The sequence below is a fragment of the Eschrichtius robustus genome, chromosome 10 (assembly GCF_028021215.1).
Source record: "Eschrichtius robustus isolate mEscRob2 chromosome 10, mEscRob2.pri, whole genome shotgun sequence".
NCBI lineage: Eukaryota > Metazoa > Chordata > Mammalia > Artiodactyla > Eschrichtiidae > Eschrichtius > Eschrichtius robustus.
In genome coordinates, this window is record NC_090833.1 from 95,773,014 (window position 1) to 95,791,750 (window position 18,737).

At 37.8% G+C, this 18,737-nt stretch overlaps 1 protein-coding gene across 1 annotated transcript in view; it reads right to left on the reverse strand.

The window, feature by feature from the left end:
- The window catches only part of LOC137770998 (zinc finger protein 25-like), a 30,836-nt gene extending 13,523 nt beyond the window's left edge, over positions 1-17,313 (reverse strand). The window contains 4 exon segments of the mRNA XM_068554023.1: positions 12,776-12,902; positions 14,853-14,911; positions 16,230-16,298; positions 17,259-17,313. Of these exon segments, the coding sequence (XP_068410124.1) occupies positions 12,776-12,902; positions 14,853-14,911; positions 16,230-16,298; positions 17,259-17,313 (310 nt within the window).
- Between the last annotated feature and the right edge of the window lie 1,424 nt (positions 17,314-18,737).

The window sequence follows — 18,737 nt, forward strand, 5'->3', positions numbered from 1 at the left end:
TAATTAAACTTAAAACCTTTTGCACAGCACAGGAAACCATAAACAAAATAAAAAGACAACCTACAGAATGAGATAAAATATTTGCAAAGAAAGCAACTGACAAAGGATTAATCTCCAAAATATACAAACAGTTCATGCAGCTCAATATCAAAAAAAAAAAAACACAAAACAAAACGATCAATAAATGGGCAAAAGATGTAAACAGACATTTCTCCAAAGAAAACATACAGATGGCCAAAAAGCACATGAAAAGATGCTCAACATCTCTAATTATTAGAGAAATGCAAATCAAAACTACAATGATGTATCACCTCACACCAGTCAGACTGGCCATCATCAAAAAGTCTACGAACAATAAATGCTGGAGAGGGTGTGGAGAAAAGGGAACCCTCCTCCATTGTCGGTGGCAATGTAATTTGGTACAACCACTATGGAGAACAGTATGGAGGTTTCTTGAAAACATAAAAATAGAACTACCATATGACCCAGCAATCCCACTCCTGGGCATATAACGGGAGAAAACCATAATTTAAAAAGATACATGCATCCCAATGTTCACTGCAGCACTATTTACAGTAGCCAAGACAAGGAAGCAACCTAAGTGTCCATCAACAGAGGAATGGATAAAGATGTGGTACATATCTACAGTGGAATATTCCTCAGCCATAAAAAAGAATAAAATAATGCCATTTGCAGCAACATGGATGGACCTAGAGATTATCACACTAAGTGAAGTCAGACAGAGAAAGATAAATATAACATGATATCCTTACATGTGGAATCTAAAAAAATGATGTAAGTGAACTTATTTACAAAACAGAAACAGACTCATAAATTTGAAAACAAATTTATGGTTACCAAAGGGGCAAGGCAGCGGAGGGACTAGTTAGGAGTTTGGGATTAACATATACACACTACTATATATAAAATAAACAAGGATATACTTTATAGTACAGGGAACTCTACTCAATATTCTGTAATAATCTATATGGAAAAAGAATCTGAAAAAGAATGCTTATATGAATATGTAAAACTAAATCATTCTGCTGTACCCTGAAACTACTACAACATTATAAAGCAACTATACCCCAGTATAAAATTAAAATTAAATTTAAAAAAATGACCAAGTATGAAAAGAAGGAAAACGTGATTCATGACCAGGAAACAAGTCAATCAATGGGACAGAAGAAAAAATGTCATCTGAGATTAAATTTGCTTCCAAGGACATCAAAGCTGCTATTCTAATACACTCCATAGGTTAAAGGAGAAAAACATGAACATGCTGAGAAAACAGAGTTAAAACAAAAGTCCAAAACTGAACTTCAAGGCAGGACAATATACTCCCTAGAGGGGGGAAAAACACTAAAAGACTCCAAAGGGTTTTGTTATAAGGATTACCAATATTTACATCAGACATAAAAACTGACATAGATCTCTTTAATAAGACATGTAGGTTCTTATGTGCTTTTGCATTCATTTTGTTATGTTCCAATCATATAGTTATTTGGAAACTGCATTGTTTGCTTGTGAATGGTGCAAAAGGCTAATACCTTAGTGTTGTTATGGCAACTTTTGACCTCAAAGGCACTCTGAAAAGGTCACTGGGACTGCCAAGTCAAAGGGCCATATGGTCTTAATAGACCTGCCATATTCAGTGCCTCCAGGAATTCCTCATTAATTTCAAAGGGCACCCAGCCAACTGAGCACTCTATTACTCTAGTGGTTCTTAAGTTGTGGTTCTGGGGTGACATATGAGAATCTGCATTTCTAACAAATTTTCCCAGATGATTCAAAAGTCTTTAATATTAGAATAGCAAACATTTCTGTTCCCTTGTGATTTATTCTAAATGGCAGCTTTTAAAAAAAAGTCTGTATGCCCAAACATGAGATTTTCAAACTGTTCATGCTTATCTTACAAATTCAGTACACTATTCTTACTAACTTTCTCTGCTAAATAAAGGACCCAACATTAAGTATAACTCTCACCTGCCCCAATCAAGTTAGGTTCCTCTTGTCTCCCCAAACCAGTGTCTGGAATCCTGAGCAAACTCAAAGTGCTAGCACTTATCCAAAAATATAATGACTCTTTTAGACAAATGAATAAATAAAACCCATTGCCAGCTGACCAGATCTAAAAGAAAAGTTAAGTCATCTGGATTTTAAAAAATTATACCAAGTGTAAATATGAATCTACACAAAAGAAATAAAGAGAAATATAAATGGACAATATATAAATAAAACACATTGTTCTCATTTTAAAAATATATTAAAGTGCAAATAACATTTTATGAGAAGAAAACAATGTATTATGTGGATTACAAGATATGTACAAGTAAAATAAATGACAACAAGAACACAAAGGATGAAAGACAGAAAAGGAAAAAATTCTGTAATAACACAGTTGAAGTAACAAGATATTATTTGAAGGCAGACTGACGCTTTAGAGATGTATATTTAGAAACCACTAAAAATACAAACAAGTATATCTCAGAAGCCAAAACTGGTTAAAGGAGATTCATTAAAAATAAGTAGTTAAGGGAATTCCCTGGTGGTCCAGTGCTTTCACTGCTGAGGGCCCAGGTTCAATCCCTGGTCAGGGAACTGAGATCCTGCATGCCACACAGTGCAGCCAAAGAAAAAAAAAAAGGGTGGGGGTGGGGGGGAACGAGTTAATCACAGAGAAGGCAGGAAAAAGGGGGGGGAAAAAGACAAAAAACTAGAAGGTAAACAGCAAGAAGATTTCATATTCAACCACAAGGATAACATTAAATATAAGTGGGGCTTCCCTGGTGGCACAGTGGTTGGGAGTCTGCCTGCCAGTGCAGGGGACACGGGTTCGAGCCCTGGTCTGGGAGGATCCCACATGCCACGGAGCGACTAGGCCCGTGAGCCACAATTGCTGAGCCTGCGCATCTGGAGCCTGTGCTCCGCAACAAGAGAGGCTGCGATAGTGAGAGGCCCGCGCACCGCGATGAAGAGTGGCCCCCGCTTGCCACAACTAGGGAAGGCCCTCGCACAGAGACGAGGACCCAACGCAGCCATAAATAAATAAATTAATTTAATTTAATTAAAAAAAAAAAAAGGAATGTGAAACAGGTTAAAATTTGAAGAAAAAATATAAGTGATATGAACATTTTGCTAAAACACAAAACTTGTCAGAGCTAATAAAAAGTAAAACAAACATACTGTCTCTTAGAAACTGTGAATGTAAAGACACAGGTTAGAAATAAAAGGACAGAAAAACTATATATCACATGAAGCACACAATAAGCAAATGATAGTCTGACTGACTATACAGTACCAAACAAAATTCAGAAAAAGAAATACTACCAGAAATAAAAATAAACAATGCAAAATGCTAAAAGGGAAAATTCATCAGGAGGATGTAACAATCCTAAGTGCTTTGCCACTTAAGAACAGAGCTTCAAAATGCCTGAAGCAAATCTTATTTAAAAATTTTTTTAATTAATTAATTAATTTATGGCTGTGTTGGGTCTTCGTTTCTGTGCGAGGGCTTTTCTCTCTAGTTGTGGCAAGCGGGGGCCACTCTTCATCGTGGTGCGCGGGCCTCTCACTATCGCAGCCTCTCTTGTTGCGGAGCACAGGCTCCAGACGCGCAGGCTCAGTAATTGTGGCTCACGGGCCCAGCTGCTCTGCCGCATGCAGGATCTTCCCAGACCAGGGCTCAAACCCATGTACCCTGCATTGGCAGGCAGATTCTCAACCACTGCGTCACCAGGGAAGCCCCGCAAATCTTATTTAAAAGAAGATAACACACAAATTATACTTAGATACTCACATTCCTTTCTCAGTATTTAATAAAACAAGTAGATAAGATATTAAAAGGATATAGAACCCTTCAGCAATACGATCAGCCCACTGGAACTAATCCCCATCAAGAAAAAGTACTCTTTTCAGTCACATGTGGAACATTCCCCAGGATCATATGCTAGGCCCTAACACAAATTTCAATACATTCAATAAGATTGAACCATGCATGAAATATTATCCAGAGTGACACACAAAGGATATAAAAATTATAACAATAAGAAATTATGAAACAAATATTTGGAAAGTAAACAAATTCTACAAAATCAATGGATCAAACAAGAACATTTAAAAACATATCTTGGATTAAATGAAAATTAAAACACAACATCAAAACTTGTGTGATGCAGCTAAAGCAGTTTTCAAAGGAAAATAGAGAGCCTTATGCTTACATTAAAAAAGCAAAACCGGGATTTCCCTGGTGGCGCAGTGGTTAAGAATTCGCCTGTCAATGCAGGGGACACGGGTTCGAGCCCTGGTCCAGGCAGATCCCACATGCTGCAGAGCAACTAAGCCCATGTGCCACAACTACTGGGCCCACACGCCGCAACTACTGAAGCCTGTGCACCTAGAGCCCATGCTCCGCAACAAGAGAAGCCACTGCAACGAGAAGCCCACACAACACAACGAAGAGTAGACCCCGCTTACTGCAACTAGAGAAAGGCTGCATGCAGCAACGAAGACCCAACACAGCCAAAAATAAATTAATTAAAAATAAATAAAAATAATAAAGCAAAACCAAGTTTCAATTCATGAGCTTAAATTTTATCATAAAACAGCAAAGAAAGGAAGGGCAAGTTAAACTATATCAGTATAGAAAATCCTAAGATATCCAAAAATAAATAAATTTCTGAAAGTTAATAACCAGGTTCATCAAGGTTGCAGAATACAAGATAAATATGCAAAACTCAGCTGTATTTCTATGCACTAGCAATGAGCAATCCAAATATGAAATAAAGAAAACAATTCCATTTACAATAGCATCAAACAGAATAAAATACTTAGAATAGCTTTAACAAAAGTATAAACCTTGCCCATTTAAAGCAACAAAATATCACTGCAATAAATTTTAAAAGGCCTAAATAAATGGAAAGACAGATAATCTCAATGATCATGGATCAGAAGAATTAAAGTTGTCAAGATGGCAATACTCCAGTTGAGCTACAGAGTCATTCGAACCCTCTCAAAAACTCAGCTCTACTCTTTTACAGAAATTGACAAACCAATCCTAAAATTATGGAAATGCAAGTTACCCAGAATAGCTAAAACAACCTTGATAAAGAAAAAACTTGGAGGGCTCACACTATTCAATTTCAATTACTCTGTTACGGAAAACACTCCTGTTTCTCATCTATATTACTGTCTCTACTCACAAAATACTTCTGTATTCTCAATACTACCTCACTGCTGGTCACTGAATGTGCAGAGGTGTCAGAAAGTTTTCACCTATAAAGTCAACCTCAGGTTACATCAGAGGGTCCACACATGAGAGAAACCCTATGAATGTAATACATGTGAAGTATCTCTCTCTAGGAAGTTTCACTTCACTCGGCATCAGAGAATTCACACAGGACAGAAACCTTAGGAGTGTAACAAGGGTGGAAAATCCTTCAAGAGAAATTCTCATCTACCTCTGCATCATAGAATTCACACGGGAGAAACCCTGTGAATGGGTTGAATGTGAGAAAGCTTTTAGCCAAATGCCAGTCCTTCAGAGAGCTCACACTGGGGAGAAATCCTATTATTAATGAATGTGGGAATGTTTTCATCCACAAACAACCTCAGAGTACGTCAGACAGTCCCCACGTGGGAGAAACCCTATGAATGTAATGGATATGGGGAAACTTTGACTGGAAGTGCAGCATCAGAGAACTCAGGGGAAGATCAATGAATATAATAAACGTGGAAATTTTCCAGGCAACTCTGCAATACAAGCAAGGTGTCCTACATTCAATTCAGTTCTGACATATCTACTTGGAGTTTGCATCAGATCCCACAGGCTAGGGGTTCAGTCCCGCAAGATTGCCTCTCCCCACACTTCAGATGTCAATTACAAGTCCAGGTTGCTACCTGTGCTTCTGACCAGCTAGCTATAAATGGGAGGTTCCCACATCCTCGTCCTCAGGTTTAATTTGCTAGAATGGCTCACAGAACTCAGGAAAACAGTTTACTTACTATTAATAGATTGCCATGTTTATTACAAAGCATACAACTCTGAAACAGCCAGATGAAAAAGCTGCATAGGGCAAAGCTTCCATGCCCTGTCCAGCAGCATCGACCTCCCACCACCTACAAGTGTTCAGCAACAATAAAGCTCTCTGAACCCTAGAGTTCAGAAATTTTATGGAGGTTTCATTATGTAGGAATAATTGTTATTAGTAATCAAGTCAACCCCTGGAGGTCAGGGGGTGGGCCTGAATGTCCCAACCCTCAAATCACTTGATTGGTATTCCTGGCAACAAGCCTACATCCTCAGGGGTTTTCCAAATGTCACCTCATTAACATGAACTATGGCATGGTTGAAAGGGGCTTGTTATGAATAACGAAAGATACCTCAATCTCTCTTACCACTTAGGAAATTGCTAGGGATTTAGAACTCTGTGCCAGTAACAGGGATGAAGACCAAATCTTCTTTCTTATTATAAATCACAATATCATACTATACTATTAAGGTAGTACTGGTGTAAGAATAAACATTATAAGAAGAAAAATAGAGACCAATGGAATAGAAGTGAGAGGACAGAAATAAACCCTTACATCTATGGACAACTGAATTTCAACAAGGGTGCTACAGTTCAATCAGAAAAATATAGTCTTTTCAACAAATGATGTTGGAAAACACTTCACTATTCACATGCAAAAGAATGAAGTTGTAACACATACCATCTATAAAAATTAACTCAAAATGAATAATAGACCTAAATGTAGAGAAAAAATTATAAAATATACGGAAAAAATAGGAGTAAATGTTTTTGACTTTGAGTTAGGCAAAGTTTTCTGAGATTTGACAAAAAAAGACGAAAAGAGAAAATAGGCCAGCTGGATATTATCAAAATAAAAACTTTTGTGATTCAAAGAGCTCCATGTAGAAAGTGAAAAGACAACTCACAGAATGGAAGAAAATATTTACAAAACATATAACTGATAAAGAGACTTGTATCCAGATTATATTAAAAAATCTTAAAAGTCAACAATGAAGACAAATAACCCAACTTATAAATGGAGAATGGGATGTGAACAGACATTTCTCCAAGGAATATATACAAACAGCCAATAAGCAATTAACACATTAAAAATGCTCAAAATTAGAGAGATACAACTCATAACTATAGTGAAATCCCACTTCACACTCCACTTTTTTAGGAGGGCTAAAAAAAAAAACAGACAGTAACAATTATTCAGGTACCTGTGGAAAAACAGGAACCCTCATTCATTGCTGGTGGGGTGGTAAAAAAAGTGCCACTGCTTTTAAAAATTCTTTTGGCAGTTCCTAAAATTGTTAAACAGAGTTGCCATATCACCCAGTAATTCTACGCTAGTATATACAAAGTAGAATGGAAAACTGTGTGCACACAAAAACACAACTGGCCAGCAGCATTATTCATTAACAGTCAAAATGGAAACAACCCAAAGCCCATCAACAGAAGAACAAAATGTGATATATCCATAAAATCAAATATTACTTAACCAGAAATTGAATTTGATTACGGATACATATTATAACACTGATAAACCTTAAAAAGATCATGCTAAGTAGAAGAAGCCTCTCAGAAAAAGTTATGTATTTTGTGATTCTACTTATATGAAACCTCCAAAATAGGCAAATCTCTATAGACACAGGGTAGATTAGTAGATTAGGGTTTCTTCTTGGGGTGATGAAAATATACTAAAATTAAATAGTGGTGATAGTTCCATATCTCTGTGAACATACTAAAAAATACTGAATTGTATAAATTAAAAGGGTGAACTTTTGGTACACGAATTCTACCTCAATCAAGTTGTTATTAAAAAAAATTCCAACAAAGAAAATTCCAGGTCCAGATTGCTTCTGTAATGATTTCTAGTATGAACTTTTAAGGAAGAAATGATATTAATTTTACAGCACTAGGAATAGAAAGAAAAGAAATAGGTGACAGCGAGCAACTATTTAAGGCCTATGACTAACATCATATTTAGTTGTAAATAATAAATTCTTCGCATTAAATCCTAGCCTGTTCAAAAAAGAAATTAAGGTGAATACAGATTAGAAAAATATAAAAGTATCTTTAATTACAAATCATACTATTTAACATATAAAGTAGTCTAAGGAGTCTTCAAGACATCTAGCAGAAGTAACAAGTGAAATTAGCAAAACAGAGATAAACAACATCAATGAACATAAATTATATTTCTACTTAAATCCAAAAAACAATTAGAAATTGAAGTTTTTAAAAGTATCATTACAGATAGCATCCAAAGATTTAAGGATACATCTCACAAAAAAGGCTGAAGACACGTAAGTGAAAACTGTAACATACTACAAAGGAACATTAAAAGCTAAGGAAAAGGACGGACATTGTTCACACATCAGAAAATTCAATATTATTAGATGTAAATTTTCCCCCAAATCTTCTAAACGTTCAACACAATCCTTATAAAACACCACTAGGCTTTCCAGAAAAAATAAAATTTTTAAAAATTTATAGGGAAAGAAAAAGAAACTGTAATAGCCAAAAGAAAAAGTTAAGAGGACTTATTCCTTCTGATGTGAAAACTTACTGCACAGACAGATTAATCAAAATAGTACATGACTAGTATTAAGATAGGTATTTAGATCAATAAACCAGAATGATATTCAGAGAGAAGCCTATGCATATATGTACAATTTATTTCAAAAGGTGCCAAGGCAACTGAATAGGAAAAGGATAACCAGTGAGCCAAGCAGACCTTTAGCTGCAAAAATGAATCACAATCTATATTTCACACCATTTACACAGATTAACTGGAAAAAGTCAAAGACTTAAATGTAAAACCTAAACCAAGGACATTTCTAGAAAAAAATAGAGGAGAAAATCTGAATGACCTTTGTTAGGCAAATTATTAAATAGGGGGTGGGGGGAATAGAATAGGAAAGTAAAGGAAATGATAGATTGGACTTCATCAACATGAAAACCTTTTGCCCAACTGTTTCACAACTAAAATGATCAACCACAGATTAGGAGAAAAAATTTTCAACACGTGTATCTTATAAAAGTCTTCTATCAAGATTGTATAAAGAACTCTTTCAACTGAATTATAAGCCGAAAAACTCAACAAAACAAATGGGCTAAGGATCTGAACTTACTTTTTTAAAAGCTATGTGAATGAACAAATAGCATACAAAAAGCATCATTAGTCAAAGAGAAATGATAAATGAAACCCAAGTAGCTACAAAAGACCCCCACTAAAAGGATAAAAACTCATTGGGTTTACAACACAAAATGATGGTGAATATTTGGAGCAACTAGAATTACTATAAGTTGCTAATGCCCACGTAAATGATACATGCACTTTAAAAACATCTGGCAGTTGTTGTTTTCTTCTTCATATACAGGCATACGTCAGAGACACTGCAGGTGTGGTTCCAGATCACAGCAATACAGTGAATATCACAATAAAGTGAGTCACACAAATTGTTTGGTTTCCCAGTACATAGAAAAGCTGTGTTTACACACAGAGTAGACTAATAAGTTTGCAACAGCATTATGTCTTAAAAAACAATGTACATATCTTATTTAAAAAAACACTTTATTGCTAAAAAATGCTAACCATCATTGAGCCTTCAGTGCATGGTAATCTTGCTGGTGGAGGGTTTGCCTCAGTGTTGATGCTGCTGACTATTAATGGTGGTGGTTACTGAAGGCTGGGGTGGCTGTGGCAGTTTCTTAAAACAGGACAACAGGCCCCCGCTTGCCGCAACTAGAGAGAGCCCTCGCACAGAAACGAAGACCCAACACAACCATAAATAAATAAATTAAAAAAAAAAAATGATCAAGTCCTTTAAAAAAAAACAACAAGACAACAATGAAGTTTGTCACATCAATTGACTCTTCCTTTCATGAATTATTTCTCCATAATATGCAAAGCGAATTGACAGCATTTTACGGACAGTAAAACTTCTTTCAAAACTAGTCAATCCTCTCAAACCCTGCCACTACTTTATTAACTAAATGTGTAATATTCTAAATCCTTTGTTATCATCTGAAGGATCTTCAGTGTCTTCACCCGTAGATTCCATCTCAAGAAACCACTTTCTTTGCTCCTTCAAGAAGCAACTCCTCACCCATTATATTTTTTTTTAAATTAATTAATTAATTAATTAATTTATTTTGGCTGTGTTGGGTCTTCGTTTCTGTGCGAGGGCTTTCTCTAGTTGCGGCAAGCGGGGGCCACTCTTCATCGCGGTGTGCGGGCCTCTCACTATCACGGCCTCTCTTGTTGCGGAGCACAGGCTCCAGACGCGCAGGCTCAGTAGTTGTGGCTCATGGGCCTAATTGCTCCATGGCATGTGGGATCTTCCCAGACCAGGGCTCGAACCCAGATCCCCTGCATTGGCAGGCAGATTCTCAACCACTGCGCCACCAGGGAAGCCCCATTAAATTTTTATCATGGGATTGCAGCAGTTCAGTCACATCTTCAGGATCCGCTTCTAATTCTGATTCTTCTGCTTCTTCCACCACATCTGCAGTTACATCCTTCACTCAAGTTTGGAACCCCTCAAAGTCATCCATAATGATTGGAATCAACTTCTTCCAAACTCCTGTTCAGGCTGATATTGTAAACCCTTCCCATGAATCACAAATGTTCTTAATCGCATCTAGAATGGTCAACCCTTTCCAGAAGGTTCTCAATTGACTCTGCCCAGACCCACAGAGGAATCACTATCTATGGCAGCCATAGCTTTACAAAATATATTTTTTAAATAATAAGACTTGAAAGTCAAAACAACTCAACACATGGGCTGCAGAATGGATGTTGTGTTAGCAAGCATAAACATACTAATCACATTGTACATCTCCATCAGAGCTCTTGAGTGACCAGGTGCATAATCAATGAGCATGTTTTGAAAGAAATCTTTTTTCTGAGCAGTAGGTCTAACAATAGGCTTAAAATACTCAGTAAATCATGTTGTCAACATACGTGCTGTCATCCAGGCTTTGTTGTTCCATTTCCAGAGCACAGGCAAAGTAAATTCAGCATAATTCCTAAGGCCCCTAGAATTTCTGGAACGGTAAATGAGCCCTGGATTCAAATTAAAGTCACCAGCTGCATTAGCTTGCAACAAGAGAGTCAGTCTATCCCTTGAAGCTTTGAAGCCAGGCGTTGACTTCTCCTCTCTACGTATGAAAGTCCTAGATGGCATCTTTTCCAATAGAAGAGTATTTCACCTACATTAAAACTCTGTTGTGTAGTGTAGCCACCTTCATTAATCATCTTAGCTAGATCTTCTGGATAACTTGCTGCAGCTTCTACATCAGCACTTGCTGCTCCCCCTTGCACATTCATCTTATAGAGACGGTTTCTTTCCTTAACCCTCATGAACCAACCTATAATAGATTCAAACTCTTCTGCAGGTTCCTTGCCTCTCTCAGCCTTTACGGAATTGAAGAGAGTTAGGACCTTGCCCTGGATTACACTTTGGCTTAAGGGACTGTTGTTTGACCTTTTATCCAGGACGCTAAAATATTCTCCATATCAGTAATCAGGCTGTTTCACTTTCTTATCATTCATGTGTTCACTCGAGTTATCACTTTAATTGTCCTTCAAGAACTTTTCTTTTGCATTCACAACTTGGCTAACTGGTGCGATGAGCCTAGCTTTCAGTATATCTCGGCTTTCGACATGCCTTCCTTACTAATAATTTCTATTTTTTAATTTAAAGTAAGAGGCATGTAACTCTTCCTTTCACTTGAACACTTACAAGCCATTGTAGGGTTATTAATTGGCCTGATTTCAATATTATTATGTCTCAGGAAATAGGAGGTCTGAAGAGAAAGAGAGAGATGGGGGAATGGCCAGTCAGCGGAGCAGTCAAAACACACACATATTTATCAATCAAGTTTGCCATCTCATACGGGTGCAATTCATGGTGCCCCAAAACAATCACAACAGATCACCATAACAAATATAATAATGAAAGAGTCTGAAACGTTGTGAGAATTACCAAAACATGACACAGAGACACAAAGTGAGCAAATGCTGTTTGAAAACTGGCAGCAATAGACAGGGTTGGACCCAAGGGGCTGCCACAAACTTTCCATTTGTAAAAAAAAGTAACAGCTGAGAAGCCTAATAAAGTAAAGCACAATAAAACCAGGTATTCCTGTAGGTATAAATACTTGCCGTAAGACCCAGGAAACAACAACTAGGGTCTTTACACAAAGGTATGAAAACATAGCCACACACAGACTGGACTTAAATATTCATAGCACCTTTACTTATGATAGCACCAAAGCAAAGAGGACCTCATGTCTTATCAACAACTGAAAATACATGCCATAGAATGAAACATTACTCATCACTATAAAGAATAAATACAGACACACACAACAATATCCATGAATCTCCGAAGAATTACGCTAAGGGAAAGAAGCCATACAGACAGTATATAAAGTGTGATTCCATTTATAAGAATTTTCAAAAAAGGCAAAAGTATTGAAATAGAAAGAGGATCAGTGATTATCATAAAATGGGTGGGAAGAGAGGACTGAGAAAGGCCATAAGGCAAATTTTCACATGATAGAAATATCTGTATGGTTTTGGTGGTATAGCTGTACACATTTTTCAAAAGTCACTGAATTATACATAGAAATTTGTTGAATTTTATTTTCTGTTAATTATACCTCAATATAGATGATTTTTTAAAAAACAGGAGAAGAAACAGAAAATCAAATACACTGTAGGCAGTCGCATGATAAAGTAGGCTCACCCAATGAGACAAGGTGGCTGTAGTTCTCCAGCATCACATCTCTGTACAGGGTCCGCTGAGCAGAGTTCATACACTGCCACTCCTCCAGGGTAAACTCCACAGTCACGTCCTTGAATGACACTGATGTCTGTGAAAGCACATTTCTCATCAATCTGAAGAATTCAAAATTAGGTGACATGGATAATACCTTTGGAATGTAAGATAAAAACTGAAATTTTTTCACATTATGAAAAATCAAAAATATCTGACAGTACACACATTATCTGTGATGTCCTAGGGAAGCAGGCACTTTCATAGTTTTGGCTCTGCCTTTAAATTCCATCCAAAATTTGATCACTTCAAAGTACAACTGCTAACATCACCATTTCTTGAAAGGATTACTGAAAGTCCTGCTACATCATTTGTTTCCACCACTGTCTCACTAGAGTCCACTCTCAGAGTTATTATTAAAATATAAGTCAGGTCATGTCTTTTCTCAGCTCAAAATTCTCTAAACAACCTAGTAAACAGAGATAAATATTGAATTCATAGATTAGGAGATTCAGTATGATGGAGATTGTCAGTTCTCCACAAAGAAATCTATAGATTCAATGAAATCATAATCAAAAGCTTACCAGGATTTTTAGAATCACAAGTTAATTCTAATATTTACATAGAAAGCAAACAACCTAGAATATGAAAACAGTTTTGAAAAAGAACAAAGTCGGAGGACTGATATTACTTGATTTCAAGACATACCATAGAGCTTAAGACAAAGAAAGTGTGTGATATTAATGAAAATGAAACACAGAGATCAAAAGAAAAAGTCTAAAAATGATATATACAAACATAATGCACACACACATTTCTTTAATTTAGGTGTCTGGGCAATTCAATGGAGAAAGTATATTCTGACACAAATCATGTTAGACTAAAAAACTCCATTAGACAAAAAATAATAACAATAACTTTGATTCATACTTTGCACCACAAAAAATAATTAATTCAAACTGATCAAGACCTCAATCTGCTTTCTGTTTAGATTTTATAGTCATGTGAATATATCACCTATCTAAAAAAGAAAGTGACAGCTGGTGTACTGAAGTTGGAACCAGCAAAATGGTTGAGTGCATGCTCCCTCAACCCAGTATTTAGAATATACTGCCAGTACAAATTTCCAAGCCCAACCTCAGACTCTGAAATTCTAGACTTATGACAGGGCCAACCCATTAACACATTTGGTTGTTTTCTGATCGGATTCCCTGTGTTAAGTAGAAAGTTTAAATATATGAAAACAGAAATTATTGATGTAACAACAAATATAAGAAAACTATCAGCAAGGTCATGAAAATACATTGTAAAAACAGACAAAAATGTACAATTTTCTCTGAAAATAATTAAAAAATAGAAAACCAGACTAGATCCATGACTGTTTAAGTAAAGTGACTCAGTAATCTACATCAACACACAAAAAGCAGATGTACTCACAAAGTCCAGTTTTAGAGATGAGTTTCAGGAAGTCTATAACAGATGATTTTCTCATATGAAATAGACAGAGAGAGAGAGAGAGAGAGAGAAAGGATAAATGAAGGAAGGGGGAAGGGAAAGGAGAGGAGAGGAGAAAAGAGCAGAAAAGAGCCCCAAAGACTAATACAGCCAAGGTACCACAGTTAGTCAGGAACATAAAAAAACAAAATTATAGGCTAATCTAGTGTGTGAATACAGAATAAAAGTTCAAATATGATAATAGCAAAAAGATGTCAGTTACAAATTTAAAACCAAAAACAAAAAAGGCTCACACCCATTATCAAGTAGGGTCTATACAAGAATTCAAGAGTAAGTGAACATTCTAAAATCCATTTAAGCTACCTGCTACCTCTAATATTTGGAGATTCAAAAAAATAAGCTATAGATTTACTCCAATAGATACAAAAAGGTATTCGATATAATTCAGGGTACATTCATGACCCAAGTAAAACTGATTATAAAAGGGAAATAACTTACACTGATAAAAGATGTGTAACACAATCTGAGAGCAATCTGAAATCAAGAGTTGAATCCATCATACCACTAACAGGGGGATGAATAAAGAGCTCACCTCAGATATGTTCATTTTCAGTAGGTCTTGGGAGAGCGTAGAGGACAGTGAAGACTCAGCTGGGGGGACAGAAAGAGGAAAGGGTCAGGACACCGGGCCTGCCTTATAGTTCCTACATTCACTCCCCAATTGCCTCAGCAGCCCAGCTGAGGGGTAGCCTCCCTAAGGACTCACTTTGGCCCTTGAAAAGGCAAGGGAAGTACCCTGTGGAAGCACCACTTGTCCATTTTCCAGTTTGAAATGATCATGGGGCTTAAACCTACCACTTCTCAGTTGGTAAAAATAACTTTTTTTACTAATTTAAACAATACAAACAAAAACTAACAGACTAAAATACACCAAAGGACATGTTTCATTAAAATTAACAGTAGAAGGAAAGACACAGCCTGCATCCTTACTTTGTTTGCCAAGCAAAATTGTTTACCCAGCAAAACTGTTTACCCCTTGAGTTAGAAAATCCACAGGAAGCCCAGTAAAAAGGATGGCAAGCTTTAAGACAATTCTTAAAAACATTATTTAAGTGGGCTGCAGTTTCTCAAAAGGGACTCTTGATAAGTTTCTTTTGATGACTGAACAGTATGAACGACTGTTCGACTCCTGGCTCTGTCACAATCCGGTTGAGCCTGGAGAAGTCACCGGCCCTCTCAAACTCAGGACCACCTCACCAACCTGAGACTCAGATTTGCTTTTTGCTTAACGTGTGTCTAATGCAGATGCTCATACCGCTATCACGAGATAATTGGGAGGCTTATGTACACCACCCAATGAAAAGAACAAAGTGTCTTCTAAATACAACATCTATTATCACTTTGTCGGCGGTTAGTACCCGGCACTTCGCTCTTTTTCCAAATGACACCACATCGAATTCTCAGAACAACGCCATGAAGCAGGCATTATTCATAGCCTCCTTTGCAGACCTGACTCGCCCCCAGGTTACTTCTCCCGCCCACAGTACAGGTGACACGGCTGTAACTGACCGGGTCTCTCCCGCTCCAGAGCAGGGCTGCCCAGCACACCCTCCGCCCGCGCTTTCTGGCCCGCTCACGGCCAGCGTGACCACCGCGCTTTCCCTCCCACTGTCCGCCCCGGCGTCCCCCCGTCAGATGCGGGCGGGGCCGGGCATTCCGTACCCACACGCACCGTCCCCGCTGCTAACGGGTCTCAGCTCCACCTGCCCCGGAGACCACAAGGCCCGAACCGGGATCGCCCCACCCACCTTCCCAGGGCCGAGATCCAGGCCAGACCCGGGCACTGCAGTCCCGCCTGGGCCAGAGGACGGCCCGAGACGTCCCGCTTCCGCCCCCGCCACAAGAACGCCGCTCTCAGCAAAGCTTCAGGCCACGCGAAGTCCCCGTCCCCGCCGTGCAGATCCCGCACCTGCGAGGACCGAAGCTCCAGATTCTACACACCACGATGCCTGTGAGGGCGGAAGGGATGAGGTGGGGCCTATGTTGCACAGGCGCAGAGGAAGCCCCAGAGACCAGGAGGGCTGTGGAGGGAGAAAGACTACATTTCCCGTCGCTCCCCGCGCCCTGGGGTGTCTTGAACAGAGCGATCAATTTATTGCGGCAGAGTAGAAATACGGGGGAAATGCTTGTTCCGTGGTCCTGGGTTCCCCGAGACCCCGGATCGGGTGTTTCTCCGCACTGTGGTTCTTGGACTATCTCCATACCTGGCCTATGTGGGTGTACCAAGGCAAGCACGTAAAGGTCATGACTGATATCAGATTCTCCAGATTGCTAGATCCTGATAGTCCCGAGAAAATATCCTCCTAATGGAATAGAATTTTCCGTCTCTGCATTAATTAACCTACTTGGCATCAAGGGGACGTCCTTTGTGAAAGACAAATAGCGTATTTTCTCAAAAGTGAGTTCACTGGTTTAGTTATAATGGGACAGACTTCTTTTTCATTTACTGCAATTTTGAAACCAAGCAGGACGCTACAGGGCTCTTCTGGATACAAAAGCCTTTCCCAGTCCCTTGCGTCTTTGTAGGAAAAAGGTTTCAGCTCCTAGACCATCGCTGAGTTCCAAAGGACAGATTCAAACAGTTACTAACCAGGGAAGGGAGGGAATGCAGAAGCAAAGAGGAGCAGTCAAGAAACAATAGTGCAGCTGTAAAACAAGGACCTGGTTCCTCCTCAAGGGATTATACATAAAATATCTTTGAGTTTTGTTGCAGGATCTAAAGCCCCCTCTCTGCAGGAGGATGGTTAACTTCAGGTTGAGCACAATATTCCTGAAGAGCACCCAGTCACCTCATCACCAACCAAAGTAGATACCTTGCAGGCTCCGCCCCCAAATATGCCTATAAAACTCTTCCCCCCAAATCATCTAGGAGTTCAGGTCTTTTGAGCATGAGCCACCCGTTCATTCTCCTTGCTTGACCACTGCAGTAAATCTTTACCTGCTCCAAACATCAATGTTTTGGTCTGTTTGGCCTTACTGTGCATCAGGTACATGAACTTGCATTCGGCAATGATTTTCTATGTAAAAATGCCTGACCTTCTAACGCTAAATCTAAATATGACAGTATAATGCACTGATAGCCCAACCATGTTTGTTTTATGCAAACTAGATGGCCCTCCTCATGACATAGGCCTAGGAAAATACTCAATATACTTTGCAAGTATTTTTTTCATACACCACCAATTCTGATCTGAGCAAGGCTGTTGAAAAATCATTATTCTTTCAACATTGTATGGAGTGTTTCCTGTGTTCTTTAATGTATATAAATATATTTCAACATTTTGTTTTAAATTATACAAAAACACAAGATCAGTTTCATCAAAAGAGTAGTGCTTGATGGGATAATTGGAGGAAGTTCCCGCTCTCCATCTCCTTCCCAAACATAACCAATGTTAATTAGCCTCAATTTTATTCAGTGCAGTACACCACACAAATACATTTTTCAAATACAAGCTTTTCTTTTTTCTACTTATTTACAGCTTATTTTGACCCTTAATTAAAGTGTAATCATATCATCAGGTCAAACTATTTAGAACTACATTGCTGGGCTGCACCCTGCACACCTGCAAGAAAAGATATCTTTACAAAAGTGAAATAGTGACATTATCCTGTCTGCCACTAATATAATCCTGGCCAATATATATCCTCTCTCTTCTTTAAATCTCTTATGCAGGTTAATACTTTTCTTCATATAGACTTACATATAGGTAAACATTTATTAAGTTCTTTGAATTTGAATCTTATTACAGTAAATAAAACACTCTCACATATGGTATAACAAATATTTGTTTGCACATAGGAGAGATGCTTGTTTTGATATATTAACAATATTTTCTCCTTCATTATCTAATTTATTTTTTAACTAATTTTAGTATTAATGGTCTTGGATTTTCATGCACATAATGACAAGTTACTCATTTTCAATTTTATCATAAATTTGTCCTCTATTATGGGCTGAATTGTGCCCACCTCCCAAATTAATATGTTGAAGTCCTAAGCCTGAGTACTCTACTATGTAACTATATTCAGAGTTAGGGCCTTCAGAGAAGTAATTAAGTTAAAATGAGGCTGTTAAGGTAAGCTCTAATCCAATCCAACTGGTGTTCTTATAAGAAGCTTTGGATACACAAGGAGACACAAGGAATGCATACCTACAGAAGAAAGACCATATGAAGACACAATAAGAAGGCAACACTAAAAAAAGTCCCAGAGATCTAAAGCACAATATAGTGAATATAAACAACAATATTGTATTATAATCGTCAAACTTGGTAAGACTAGGTCTTAATTATTCCAATCAACAACAAAAAAAAAGATAATCATGTGACATGATCAAGGTGCTAATTGTCACTACAACAGCAATCATACTACAATACATAAACCTATCAAATCAACATGTTTTACAACTTAAATTTAC